The sequence below is a fragment of the Protobothrops mucrosquamatus genome, unplaced genomic scaffold (genome assembly GCF_001527695.2).
Source record: "Protobothrops mucrosquamatus isolate PMUCROS unplaced genomic scaffold, P.Mucros_1.0 scaffold2210, whole genome shotgun sequence".
In the NCBI taxonomy this organism is placed as follows: domain Eukaryota; kingdom Metazoa; phylum Chordata; class Lepidosauria; order Squamata; family Viperidae; genus Protobothrops; species Protobothrops mucrosquamatus.
In genome coordinates, this window is record NW_015388302.1 from 25,992 (window position 1) to 41,587 (window position 15,596).

General features: G+C 36.4%; 1 protein-coding gene across 2 annotated transcripts in view; it reads right to left on the reverse strand.

Annotated features, from left to right (window-relative positions):
- Positions 1 to 7,594: 7,594 nt before the first annotated feature.
- Positions 7,595 to 15,596, reverse strand: part of LOC107295080 (splicing factor U2AF 35 kDa subunit) — a 22,909-nt gene continuing 14,907 nt past the window's right edge. For both annotated transcript variants that reach the window (XM_015824371.2, XM_015824372.2), the window contains exons 6-8: positions 12,283 to 12,416; positions 12,057 to 12,149; positions 7,595 to 8,266 (exon numbers count right to left, since the gene is read on the reverse strand). In XM_015824371.2, the coding sequence (XP_015679857.1) occupies positions 8,083 to 8,266; positions 12,057 to 12,149; positions 12,283 to 12,416 (411 nt within the window). In that variant the 3' untranslated portion in view covers positions 7,595 to 8,082. The remainder of the gene's footprint in view (positions 8,267 to 12,056; positions 12,150 to 12,282; positions 12,417 to 15,596) is intronic.

The window sequence follows — 15,596 nt, forward strand, 5'->3', positions numbered from 1 at the left end:
CGAGGTCCAGAAGCCGGGCGCAGATGATGGATGGCGTATAAAAGAGACTCTCTCATGGACTGGCACGTAACCCTGACGAAGTCGGAAGGAGTCCGACGAAAGCTTGGTGTAGTTTTGTTTTATGTTTTATGTTATTAAACTTTGTATAGTTTGATATACTCCTGGTGTTCACAGTTTGTTTTTGGAAAGATATATATATCTAAAAAAGATTATTAAACCATGGAACACCATTAAATCAGTGCTTATGAAACTTGACAACATTAAGATGAGGAGACTTCCAGAATTTCCCAATCAGCATGCTTCAATATAGGAGAAGTTCATGCAATTTAAAGTTGCTAAGTTTGAAAAACACTGTACTAGATGTTATTAAGAATTAGGCTGAATGAAAAAAAGAATTGTATGGTTCTCCTGAAGACCTCCAGAAGAAGATCTATCCATTTTCATATGTAAATAGCTATTCCTCAACACAAGTGACAACCAAGAAGGTTTGGTTCCAAGTCTCCACCAGAGTGGCTGATGGCATCTGAAGACATACAGATTTAACGAGTGCTGAGAGAGGTATAAATAAAAATTACTTATGTTTGTCCAGAAAACTACAGGTAGTCAATCCAATTGTTTAAGGACAGATACAATTCAGTTTCTCCTAGTTGACCTTTTTAACTGCACTCATAGATAGCCCTATACAAACTGCACTACAGTCATGCAGTCTGGATGGTACCAGTTGAAGCATCAGCTTTCTGAGGTCACTTTGTTTAAAGAAAAAACAACACATTCAAAGATAGCTGCTGAAACACTCTAGTCCATTTCTCAGTGTGAGACACAGGTTGAGAGAAGTGTGTGTGTGTGTGTGTGGGGGGGAGAATTTAAAGTCAAACAACAAGTGTACCTATATACTTCAAGTAACTTATCAGTCATAATCAGGACATATTAAGATATACTTAATATTATGTAAATACATATTAAGACACACCTATTAATACTTAGCAAGGCATACATTTCCAAATAAATACCAATATTCACCAAGTATTCAATCACTAGACAAAAGAAACATTGTCAAAGTTCCCAGCAACACTTCAATTCTCCTCAGATTCAACATAAATTTGGCACTTTCCCCAGAAAAATCAAGAATAATATCTGAGAAAATATATACTCAAGGAAAACCAAAATGTTGCCGCTATTTATGCAGATAGTCTAAGACTCTTGGTGCTGGTATTAGGAGTAGGAGCAAACAAACTAGGGAGAATTGCAGAAAGGATAAGTGACACAGAACAAACTGCAGAATGTGCAGAGATGAGAGACATAAAGATACATAATTCTTCTCTGTGTCTTTAATGCTACAAGGTCATCTTTGCAAATGCAAATGAATTGTCCTACATTTCAATGCATGCTCATGGAAACATGAAATTCATTAGTATTTCAATGTAAAGGGGTTTCTTCTTCACAGCTCCCAAAATGTATTCATTACTCCCAGAGCAGTGTCACCAATCATCTTGGTTTCTCAGACTTAAACTTCAGACACAAATTCTTTTCAAAATAAAGAATTCATTTCATTTTCCACTTCCCACATTCACTGACAGAGATATCGAGACCGCAGTACTGTAACTGGCATGTTTTTATGTATTTGCATTTTTAAATTTCTTACTGCCATGAATGCTGCTCATCTACACATTTGAGTAATAGTTCAATAAATTTCTAGAGTAGAATTAGCACTTTTAGGGTCAAGAATGGCATGTTTATATGACATGTTTTGCAACAGACATACTGATCTAAGGAATACAGTCAAGCATCACAAGTGGTGAGGTATTAACAAATTCAACTAGTGCTCCACACCATATAGAATCTGTGAAATATACTGGACTGAGAGAAAGTGAATAATCTAACATCACTCATTAAACTCCAATGGTTGTGACGGAGTCACAGCATGAGATTCTCTGTTTCTAAACCACCACTCCAGCTAGGCATATTTGGGGGACAGGCAGTTTTTATGAGTAGATCAGAGAGAACAGGTAGATGCACTGGGGTATATACAATACAGGCCACCTCATAAGTATTTGATGGTTATGTTTGGAGAATGGAAGTCAATAGGTTTCCTCCAAAAAGGCTAGCAAGAGGCCAGAATGTTACTTTTATAACATATTGGGAGTGTAAAAAGAACTCTGGTGTCTATGGTATACTTTCTTTCATCCTAAAATTAAAAGTACTATAATTCAACCCAAAGTTGCTTTAGCTATAAAAAAGTTTAAAAGAGATAGCCAGTTGGGTACAGTGGTTAAGCTGCTGGGCAAGAAACTAAAGATATAAGTTATAGTCTTCCCTTAGATATGAAAGCCGACAGGGAGACTTTGGACCAATTCTCAGTTTTTCTCAGCCCAATCCACTTATAGGTTAGTGTTTATGGGAAAAATAGGAGACAGAAGTATTTGGTATGCATGCTGCCTTAAGTTAATAAAAAGGTAGGATAAAACAAATACATGCAGACAGGGTCATACATTTTATATGAACAGATCATGCAGCAGTTATCCATCATGTTGCTGTCTACCAAAGAGCAGAAAATGGATTTCATAGACTTGTGTGATTTTATCTAACTAATAAAACTAAATAAGCTGTAAAGAACGCTATGTATAATACTATGCTCATTAAAGATTCCCAATTACTAAAAAGAAACCAATTGTGTACAACCATATATTTGTAACATTTTGTATACAAATAGATGGACTATGTATAATTGTTATCTTTATAACTTGAAAGAGTTGTATATTAGCCTCTACACTTTAATGCTCCTTGGCAGAAAGTAGTTTGCAGAAAACAAAACCACACCATTGGCATATTAACTGAGAAAGACTGACATTTAGCCTGAAGGGTGGGTATGGTATGCAATCCCTTGCAACACACTATTCAACCAAATTGGTGGATGCTATTAAATCCCTTCATATTAAAACATTTTGTAAATTATGCTCCAAAACTTTCTTAATCATTTTAAAACATGTCCCTGCAATCCCATGCAACATCTCTATTACCTGTTCCACTCATGTTGGGATTTGTTTGCTCTTTTAGTTCAAAAGGAATCTAAGGAGAAATCCGTTTTTATTTTGCTTCATAGTAATTTAAAAATTTAAGAAACATACTCAGCTCATGGTAACTTATTGTCTTATACATATATGTTCTGGCTCCACTTGACAAAAGATTCCATATTTCGTTCCAGTATTGCTTGCAAATTAAAAATCCTGAATATGCCCCAAATTTTACAAGTACAATATATCCAAATTATTACTCTACATAACTCAGTACCACCATAATTAAATTCTGCATCTGCTTGATAAATTCACATGATAAAAAATATATTTTCTTTAAATATATGGGGAGAGACAAGATAATGCTCAGTGGCCTGTTCCACAGGGAGGCCCTGCAACAAAGAAGGCATGTTTCTTAGTTCCCACAAGATGACCCTGCCTAATAAAGAGGCCTGGAGTGTGCTAAATATTGTTTCTAGTAGGATGAGCTGAGACCATGGAGACAGCTGATTCTCAACTTAATCTCACATGTTTTAAATCTGAACTAAAGTCTCATCAATTGTTAAACACTACGTATGTACCCCGAGCTGCATATAGTTAACTAAGAATTAACTCCAGGAATTCAGAATTTAGTGTTAAGTATTGCATCAAGGTAAGATACCTGGTTTCACAGCTAGAGGTCACTCAAACACGCCTGGGAAACGCACAAACAGGCCATTTGAGATACGCATCATTTCACGGCTCTAGCCCTCAATTTACATGCCTCTTTTACTTCAAAAAGAGAAGCAGAAATATAGAAGCCATCAAGAAAAGTAGTACTCCATCTTCCAACATGCTATCCTTCACTGCTCATTAAGAGTTTATATTTGGGAAACATAACACTATAAACGAGAATTAACTGAATGCTACTATACTTTCCTCGAGATTCTCTTTCTAGCTCACCTGTCCTACGACAGGATGATGCAACCACAAGGTGAAGGAGAAGAAATAAGAGGTCTCTCACCATGAACAAAGAACCCTCCTCCACTTCCCAGCTCTGTAAATTTAGAGCTGCAGTTGCCCCATCCCACTATTTCTCTCCTCCCTCCCCTTATTAGATGAAATAAGCTCCTGAGCTGGTACTTTACTACGCGGTAGGGAAACTGGCCTTCTAGCTGTTGATGTACTCCCCATTTCTACTAGCCTTAGGCGGCACCGGCAAGAATAGGAATTACTAACCGGACTACGATAGGGATTGTACTTTATTAGTGCCCTGAACACAGGAGCCGCATCCTAAAGTCAATTATTACATAAATAAGCGTGTTTTTTTTCTAATAATACTGCACCACTAATACTTACTTGCTTTATTAAAGTGAGAAAAGGGATAGCAGATTCCACTCGGTTGATGGAAAACGCTCTCCGGCCAGAAGATACTCGCCGGCAGACGACCAACCGCGAGCCCAGCGTGTGCGAAGAGCTTTCCCAACCCACCTTATCTTTTAGGGAAAGAGTAAGCAGTGATTGGCTGGAAGGAGGGCGTGAGGGAAAGGCGGAGAACCAATGAGAAGGTGCTGCCTCGGCGCAGCAATGTGCGCACATTGCTTGTTCGTCTTGCCTAGCGTGCATGTATAAACTCATGAAAGTGGTAGAGTGGCAGTGATGTTTATGTTTATTTATTTAGATTTAGATTTAGATCGGCGGCGATTGGATTTTTGTTGGTGGGGGGGGGAATTGTATAGCTTTCTCGTCAGGCTGTTAAAACGAGACAACGTTGAGACAGCGTGGAACTCAGAACTTTGTAGTTACTCTGAATTTACAGCATATTTCCACACCTTTTCCAAGCCAAGCAGCAGGCACACTAATGTTTAAATACCTATATATGCCCTTTCCCCTGTCAATTATGAATGCTGGTCCTTCCCGTATGAAAAGCTAATTTTTCTCGGATGCCCTGCTCAGAAGTCCCCAGTTGAGCTTGAATGTTAGAATTCATAACGTCTTCCCTCGTGTATATATTCTTTCCTTTATTAATGCATCAAATATTCACCAGGGGCTGAGGAGATACTTACAGTAGCATCTGATATTTGATTTAAAGGATACGGTCGATGCACTTCTTGTTTAGATTGTTTTTGTGTACTGCTATTGCTAAGCATTTCAAGAATCTTGAGAGACAACTTAAAAATGTTTAAATACTATTTTAAATATTTGGAGAATTATTTGGAAGGCATTTTAAACATTACATATTAGGTTAAATGCTATATACAAGCATAAAAATATTAGGAGAGCTCACCTGTGCTGGATCAAAGGGCCCATCTAATTAAGTGCTTTGGGGGCCTCCAGTTTGGATGTTAAAGCAACTAATGTTCAAGGCATATAATCTTATGTACCTAATATGAACTTATAATGACTAGTAGCCATTGTTTTAAGAACCTTGTCTACATTTCCTTTTAAAGTCATCCAAGCTGTCTTTACCATATCTTGAAGTACCAAATTCCATCATTTAGTTTTTCACCTGCTTGCCAAAAAAAAAAAAAAAAAATCGCCGATATAGCAATCAACAAAAGTATATTTTATTAACTTTCTAGTGAGATAGTAGCCTCAGAGGTCTGCTAAGCGAAAGAGGCTTTTGTTTCTTAAACATCAGAGCTTCAAGTTCGCTGTTAACATTTTTCAGACGTGTTCCTCTTTACTTTTTTTTTTTAAATCTCCACCAGCAGTGAGGAATGCAAATTATAGGAGTTTTTGGTTGTCTTCTTCCAATCAGAAGACGCCCCTAAGGGTTTATTTTAAGGCATCGGCTCGGCTTCTCCGAAAAGGTCGAGCTACTTACGCCTCCGGCTCCTTTTTCGGGGGAGGAGGAAGCGGAGTTTTTGCGCAAGAGCGAAGAATGACCTCCGTCTACAGTTACGTTTACACAGGGAACCACCCTTCCCGTCCGGCGATTCGCCAGTCATTCTGTGCTGATTCATGACAGGTTCTTTTAATTTCTTCACCCGCTTCTTCCTTTGCTGATTCATCCTTCGACGCAGTTCAAGCAACCGTTAAATGTATGTCGATAACTGTACTGTTCCCTTGTGCAGTGTTTCTCAACCTTGACAATTTTAAGGCATGTGGACTTCAACTCCCAGAATTCCACAGCCAGCAATGCTGGCTGTGGAATTCTGGGAGTTGAAGTCCACATGACTTAAAATTGTCAAGGTTGAGAAACACTGCCCTTGTGCTTCATACTAGGGCAATCTGGTGGAAATTGCCACCAACTGATCCATAATAGTTTGTAAATTACCACCAAGAAGGAAAAACAGACTTCTCACTGCTGCAGCAGTGTCTTACCCCAGGTTTTTGCACTCCCAATAAGATAGCCCAGGGTTTATAAGTGTCTTAAGAGTTTTGTTTTTAGTAGAAAATAATTCTCTAAAATCTAGGAAAGGCATTGGTTTTGTTTTAATCCAATCTATCTTCCAAAGGTGTTTGGGGGATACAGTAAAACAAAAGATTTTTACTATGCGGCTTTAGGGTCCTACAGGAAATATATAAATTTAACAAATAAAAAGCAAGACTTACAGGGTGCTCTGAACTGGGAGCAATCAATTGCATATTTCTTTCTGTAGGAATCTGCCTCTGGCAGCTTATCTTTCACCAGCAACTAACAAAGTTTAAGCAAGCTTTAATTTGGAAGGATCCTTTTGTTCCATTCATTCCAGAACTAAAGTGAGATACTGTTGTCAAAAACCGCATTCAAAGTGTTGATGTGTCTCACTGATGTTAAGTTTCTATGATTAAGATAAATTTGTACCACTTAAATGTTACTACGAAAGATACATCAAAATTGTTTTTAATGATGGCTAGGAATTGTCTATATATACTTATGTTGTTACTGTTCTGTGTAATTATTCATCTTGCTAACTGTTTTTGGAATCAATTGTAGGAAGATATACTGTATAAATAAAATAAACAAAAGCATACAGATATGGTATCAGTTATGGGCGAACTAGTAACTCTGATTACTAAACTGTAAATCTGGATTAAGAACCCACATTGTAAACAATGCTAGTCACTTTTGCCCCATCAGTTCTCTTACAACCAAATTGCAGCACAGAACTTCTTGCTGTCCTTTTAGAGATAACCCTACCCCAACAAGTTTAGCTTTATTATGGCACTTATGATGAAACAGAGTAACTAAACATTTTATTGCAGTGGTTCTCAACCTGTGGGTCGGGACCCCATTTGGGGTCGATCGACCATTTCACGGGGGTCGCCAAGCAAGGCTGTCCGCCATTTTTTTTGTCCACCATTTTTTTGTCTGCCATTTTTCCCCCTTTTCCAGCGGGTGCCTTACCTCCCTTGGGCTGGGCCAGCTGGTGGTCGGCCTGCTCCATCTCTGCCGCTTGCCAGCTACGCCTCGGCCGGCGCAGGGGGCGGAACCACGCATGCACGGCGCTCCCGGGCAGGGAAAGTCCTCGACTTACGACCGGTTTAGTCCTCGACTTACGACCGGTTGGGGTCGCGGCATTAAAAAGGTTGAGAACCACTGTTTTATTGGGTTGTTCTGGGGGTATACTCGGAAGTAGCAACTACTGAGAAATGCTTAGAGAATAGGCTTAAAATTTTTAAGTCAAAAATTGGATTTATTGTAAATGCCACATCCACAGAGCACAAATTTCTTAATAACAAAGAAACATACAGATTAATGCAACTAAGCATTTTGACTGAGTAAAGAAATGTTTCCTGCACAACTTTAGATTAGATGTGCCTATGCTAATCTAAATAAACAAAAAGCAGAAACAAAAGAGGAAAAAAATTAAACTGCTTAACTGTATTTTAATGTATATAATACTTCAATATTATACACATTAATAATTTCATCCATATCTAAATGTAAAAATCAGGTATCTGCAGTATATTGCAAGTACCCCAATCATTCATCAGGGTCAAAACTGATAAAAGAGTTTTTCTATAAGAAATCAGTTACACAAAGAAAACTGTATCACTACAAATTTTTATTCAGAAGCCCATCTTTTAAAAAAAGTTTCATTAAGAACTTGTTTGGTCAATCAACTACAACACTTTCTAACAGAGAAGGTAGAAATGGCATGGCTCAGAATCGTCCGGATCTTTCACGATCTCTTGACCGCCTTCTATCACGTTCTCGGCCCCCTCCTCCTCCTCCACCACCACCTCCTCCTCCTCCTCCTCCACCACCACCACCTCCTCCTCCTCCTCCACGACCACGATCTCTGGATCTAGAGCGACGTTCACGAGACCTTGATCTTGATCTATGCCTATGAAATAAAAATAAGCAGTGTGTAACTACTTCACTTTGGCCTATTCACAAATTATTATATAAGGAATAAGTGCAAAATATTAAATATAATTCAAGGATTTAATATAATTTCCATCATTATATAATTACATAAATGTTGCAGGCTGTTTACCTGTATTCTTAATCAGTAATATGCACAGATCAATGACCTTTTGCTAGGAAATGACTATCTTCGTATTCAGGTCTTTGCAGATAGTGCAAATAAAAATATTCGGTCTGAAGCTATAAATAGTGTTTAAAATTGGTCATGACAGTTCTAGTCAGAAATATTTATATTAGGGAATTACACCAAGGCAGCATTAACGAATCTTAGTATTTTGCTTTAAATACCCAGAAATAAATCTAATGGAATTGAATGAATTATAATTCCTGTAGCAACAGTACTACATCTTAGGCCCCTTGCTTTTTTGATATATTTAAAATGAATATGCTGCTAAATTTGTTAAGATTACTTGGCTTACAACAGAATTAAATAACAAGTTAAAATACCCATTATAAAATATATATATTTATCTAAATTAATGAAATGCCACAAATGTTTTTATAGACAGCCTAGATATTTAATACACACATAAATCCAAATATATTACTTATGAAAGTCATGCTCCAATGGCACACAATCACTTCCCAATGTCCTTGGGACATTGTTTACTATCTTCTAGAGGGCCATTTTAACTTTCAGAAAGAGGCTCTTCCAAAGTACAGCTCCATAATTGAAAAGTAGTGCCTTGTAGTTTCAGTCCCCTTTATCTTATGGAACTGGAGTATTATAAGAAGCTTCTTCTAGGTGGATTGACTGTGCTACAGAAGCACTAGGTCTGCATCTGATGTTCCATTTATTGTATTATAAAATCAGCAACATCTATATATAACTTATAGCAGCAATCTCATTACACATGCAAACCACCTGTAATATATCTACCTATGTCTACATATTTTTGCAGTATATTATTGAACTCTGACTGTGCAAGAATAGAGGCTTTCCCCAACTGAAATTGGTCCTAGCTCCAGTGTTACACTCTCCATGAGTAGTAAGTAGGAGAAAGATCCTGGCAATAATTCAGGATGGGTACCAGATGCTCTGCATCAAAGGTTAACACGATGTAAAGCCTTGTTTATGAAAGGAGACTCAACAGGGTATTACTGTTGAATTGCCTGTCTGGTTGCTCAACATCTTCTGAACTGCTTAATCTTTTTAAAAGATTTATGGTTGATTCCCCAGGGTTGTTTCTGTGAGATGTTAACCTTTCTTCCCTGGAGTTGGGGTCAGAGTTGACTTGGGATTTCATGAATATTGTGGGCTTGTCCCACGTCAGCATGGGCCCAAGTCACAAAGAGGCCATATTCTTCATCTGGTATTTATTCTGGAATAATTGCAATGTGATCTGTAACTGTAAGTTATTACATCAGGCCACTTTTTAGTTGCCACAATCACCCTCCCTAGGGAAGTAGGAGCCATTAAGACAGTTTGCTCCTTATGGACTTGCCTGGTTTACTGCAGCCACTTTGAGGAATCCCCATTAATTTAGCAGCCAGTTAGATCATGCATCAGGTCAAATTCTAGATAAAGAGGCAATAGTTTAAAGTGCCCTGGACTTCAATGTAAAAGTAAAAAGTTGAGGCTGTAATGTTATTATCTTATTCTACTGTGTTAAAAAGAGTTGAAAGTCAATGCTTTTCTTTCTTTCCCCCCCTTTACCCTACACTTTTCCCCCTTCCCTTTTCTACCAATTTCATTTTCTTTTTAATTTTATATCCTGATAAAGTTAATAAAAAATAGAAATCAGTAAAGTGTCCTAGATTTTATTGGAAAAGATGAGATTAAAGATTTTCCAGATGGTTGTTGTGACTTTTTTCCCCTAAATATTCTATAGACAAGATTACTTTTGTTTGCATGGAATTTGATGCTGGCTGGACATACAAATCACAGCACTACATTATGTACTACACATATTTCCTTTGATAAGGAAACGACAGAATTCAAGCTTTGCAGCCTTAATTTTTTTTCCAGCAATATTTTATAGAAATAGATAATATGTAAAAAGAGCTGCTCAATCTAATGTGTATATAAACAATTCCTTTATTATTATAGTTTTTTCATAAAAACAATATGCAATAATAGATTGAGAATAGCAATATTTAAATATACTACATGAATGTGGCCTTATAAGCCATCATCATGAGCCATAATATTCATTTGTTATTTCAACCTTGTTTATATTTAAGACTTATTAAAAATTATCTATTTCGGCACAGGTAAAAGTTATTCAGTTACAGCAACACTCTATGTTGCTAAAAGAAAAAAGAATCCTACCCCGTGAGAACAGAAAATTAAATCAGACAATCTGAAACCGAAAAATATTTTTGAATTACTGATATTCAATCTCTATACAAATGTGATCACTATCAACTGTAGTATAATATGAAATACCTTGGACACCATTAAGAATGGGGGAGCTTTTCAGGCAATCAATCATGCCCTGATCACCTCATGGCTTTATTACTATAACATGCTCTCTATGGGGCAGCCCTTGAAGACTACCGGAGGCAGGTCCACAATGCAGCAGTGCAGGGAATGATGGGCATCCCGCAACATGCAATACCTCTGCTTTGCAATTTGCATTGGTTGCGAGTTTACATCTGAGTGCAGTTCAAGGTGCTGGTAACTACCTATAAAGCCCTGCGTGGCATAGGGCCTAGTTACTTGAGAAACTGCTGACTGGTGCACTCTGGGTTGTTGGTGCACTGATGACATTGTTTAGCCATCTGTCAAGGCCTAGAAGCACACTTTCTCTACAGCAGTGCCTACTCTTTGGAATGAAATTCCTCCCGAGATTTTAATGGCTCCCACCTTGCTAGGATTTTTAAGGGCCTTAAAGACCTGGCCCCTTGGCCTTTGGAGGGGATACCTCTTTGTTTGTGTTCCCTTTTCAGTTATTTTCTTTGCAGTTGTTCTTGTCTTGTGCCATGTGCATGTTTTCTACTGTTCCTTGCATTTAAATGTTTTAATAGTTGTAAACCATCCAGTCATTGGGAATTTGGTGGCATATACATTTATTATTACATACATAATAATGTAAAATTACAGTTGCCAGTTGTTTAGATGTGTTGGTCTACATATATATTGAGTTCTTCCTAAGAACCTAGGTTATAACTGGCATAGTAAATGTGTGGATCCAACCAGCATGGCCTTTTGTAATTGACAGACTGAAATTTTGTTAATGCACAGATTTTCTAAGTGCTGCCCAAGATTTTGGGGTATGGCACCCAGTGTATCAATGACCACTGGACCACCACAACTGGTTTATGCCATAAACTTTTAATTTAAACTTTCGTATTTTGATAGTTTGGGACCTCCAATTCTTTGTCTTCTGTTCTACTATCCCCTAATATTGCCACATCAATTATCCATACTTTCTTCTTTTCAATCACAGTTAAATCTAGTATGTTATGTGCCAAGTTTTTATCATTTTCTATTTGGAAATCCCACTATATTTCAACCCGCTCATTTTCAACTACTTTTTCAGCTCTATGTTCCCATTAATTTTTTGGCACATGATAATTTTTACAGATGTTCTAACAACTAATGTTGGCAACTGTGTTATGTCATTGTTTATGAGTTTCTGCAATTTTCTTGCACAAACTGGGCATATGATCTATTGTTTCTTCTGCCTCTTTGCACAATTTGACCATTATTTTTTAAATAATATGCTTTTTAAAAATACTTTCAAAGTTTCAGAAATACTTACTTCTTGCGGCGGCGACCGTATAGCTCACGTCGCAATTCTCGAGAAATTGGCTTCAAATGCATAAAGTTACAGAAACCTCCTCTTGTACACTCTCTGGGAGTAAAGAAATAAATCAGACTGATTAATGAAGAACATTACAGCTTTCTCTCTGATTTTATTAATTACTTTTAGTCACATAAGATAATTTCTAAGAGACATAAAGCAATCATAGAGACAGGTTTATTACCCCATTTCATACTGACGACAACAAGCTTCTCTGAAATCTGTCACAGGGGAAAGCTCAGCATGAATTGGTTGTCCATTAAACCACCGATTATTCAGATCAATCACAGCCTTTTCTGCATCTTCTTCACGTCGAAACTGAAATAATGTTTTACAAAAGGTTCTATTTAATTGAATTGAATCAAAGGGAAAATGTCCCAAGCAAAAAATAAGCAAAATATTTGTTTCAGAATGTTTTGAGCATGAAATGAGCTTTGCCAAACATTCTGGGAGTGTTTCAAGCCACAATACCACGGTTTCCTGATTATTACTTATCACATGGCACATTCACATCACATTTCAATAAAAATTACAAGAGATTGAAATACAAAATATGAAATATTTAATCTTATAAACATGTCCAGATTACATATAATTTTTGCTTCATTTGTCACAGATAAGAAATCAACAAAGTCTCCATTATAGGCTCTATTTTGGCACTCTGCCACTATATGTTCAATAGTTTTTCAGCCCTGCAGTCACAAATTGGTATGGTATTTTGCCCCACCCTTCTGCATTATCTACCATGGCCAGTGCAAATTCAGTGCAGTGTTGTCCATATTGCAGGGGTTGGTCAAATCCAGGTGGCATTTCCAAGATGCAAGGTAAACTTCCAGTAGGGGCAATTTTATATCCAATGTTGTTTCCATATATTGTGTATGTTAAAATAATAATTTGGATAAGAATGTTTTATTAAGTTTCATGCCTGAAACATTTAGACAAAGCATTTTGCAACTCCAATAAAACATTTAGGTTCCAGACTTTTGTCTCTAAGAAAAAGGAAAAGTATTCTGGCAGAATTTAGCCATTTCAAGTAGTATTGCTCTGAGCTTTGCGACTAGATGGGATTACAAATTGACCCTGCCGCCTGGATATTTAATAGTAAGGATCTGAAAGAGTATAGCTACATGAACACAAGAACCTTGGCTCTCTTAAAATAATGTCATTTATGGAAAGGGGAATGATACTGGGAGCAAGGTCAGCATATCTTCCCCATTCCTCTTATTAATTCATGTTTATTTAGAAATATTTGATATAACTTCCTGAAAACCACCTAGATATAGTCATTATAACAATATCCTATATTAAATTGATATATTAAATTGATAACAGAGTTAAATAATAATTTGAATCAAACACATTCCAGATTTCCTCTGGAATGCCTAACACCTGCATTTTCCAATATTATGAGAAACTGGAAAAGCATGTATTTATTTCTAATACTTATATTTAAGCCGATCATAAAAACTCCAGTTTTCAAAACAAAAAATAAAATAAATCAATATCATTTTGTCAATACTGTATATGAGTGTATAATATCAACAATAGATTGTGTGCGTGTTGCAAAGATACATTTAGCATGAAAAAGAGGGCCTTCTCCGCAGGGCCTTCTTCAATAGCAGCTTATTTTACAGTTTCTATGACAGCTTTCTGGTGCAATCTAAAGCATGTTTTTTTCTGATTCTTTACCATGGTTTTAACTTCACCTCACAGTGAAGTTTACATTAAGTAATTTTCCTCCTTGTTTTGTTATCCTGATTTTCATCTGCTTCTTGCTTTAGCCACATAATAGCAAAATATTAATATTTTTCCATTAACAAAATAGAAGTTTTCAAAAACATTTTAAAAATCTAGCCTCAGTATGAATGAAAAAAGAATGCCATATTATCATTATAAAAATCAGTTCATTCTATACATGAAAAGTGCCGTGTTAAAGTAAGCTACCTGACAATATTTTGTGACTAATAATAAAAACAATACAAATAAGAGAAGGGAGCATGAAAATTAGCTCAAACTACAGAGGTTTCAAAGGGGAAAGAGGAAAATAACTTTTTCTAATCTAATTGTCTATTGCAATAATATTTTAATAATTTTTTTTGAATGTCAGAAATTGGTTTTAGAAACCATATAACCTTTTAATAGCATCAAGTTTTAATAGAACTAAAGTATCAAATATCACAGAATATTATTTATTATGCTTACTTAGTTTCAACAGTGTTACCAAGACAAAGTTTCATTGGAACCTAATCATTCTAGAATTTTTCTGTATTCTAATCAGAATTTAGAAAACGACGTTCTCTTCAGAAGAGAATTTGTAAGAAAAACCTGATGCATTACGTATCAGTCATTTATAAATAGTTAAGGCATGTTACTGTGAAAACGTATTTTATGTGCTTAGAAAATTTACTGTACTTAGGACAGAAAAGTGATCCCAAAATACTTAAACAATACTGTCTTACTGTTTAATTTAATGTAATTCAGATTCCAAGTTCTTTAAAGGGCAGTGAAAACACATCCAGAGAAAGAAATGGAGCTTTTTGCATTCTTGATAAAGGACTTAGGTCCCGAAATGTACTGACTATGCTAGTAACTTTCAAACTTAGTGGTACTGCAATTTCTGAAAACTATAAATTTGTGTGCCCCCCTGCCTGTCCTATAAATAAAATTAATGAATTCATTAATGTTACAGTTGAGCAAAAATACATGTCAGAAGGACAGAATTATCTGATAATTTTTTTAATCACAGGGTTTGTCAAATAGCAAATTTGTGGACAAAAAGCAGAAGCTTGAACAATTTCCGACAGAGTTACCACTGCTTGAGCAAGCTTGAGCAGACTTTTTCTTAATGCCACCCACCTCTGTGTTGGTCTTATCCCTCACCATCTAGTTTGAGAATCACTGGCCATACAATGAATCCTTCACAGGCACTCTGAAGATCATTTTTCCATCTGTCCTTGTGCACATTGTCTCACACTTTGTAAGAGTATTATTTCATTGACATTCAAAGATATTTAAATTTTAACCAACAGGCATGGATATTTACCTGTTGGTCATGTAGATTAGGCATGTGCATAGAACAGCTATTTTAGGGTGGTTTGTGCCTAAATTGAAATATGGATTTGGTTCAGATACAAAATAAATTGTTTTGTTCCAGACACAGATTAAAATGAGACAGAAATATTTTCAGGGCAGTAGAGATGAGTGGAAATTTTTTTTCCAGGAACATTGATGGCCGAGGGCATTTAGAAGTAGAGGAATGGAAAGCATTGGGAAACTGGGGAAAAGGTAGTGGGATATGCTATGCTGCTGAAAAGGGACAATGTGCAACAGACTTTCTCCAACTTCCTGTAAAACACACTGCAATCTTTCTGGATTTTGTTCTATTTATTTATTTATTGTTTATATTTATATCCCGCCCTTCTCCTTGCGGACTCAGGGCGGCTAACAACCAGATAAAAATGCAAATCCCAAAACTACAGATTAAAACATAATTAAAAA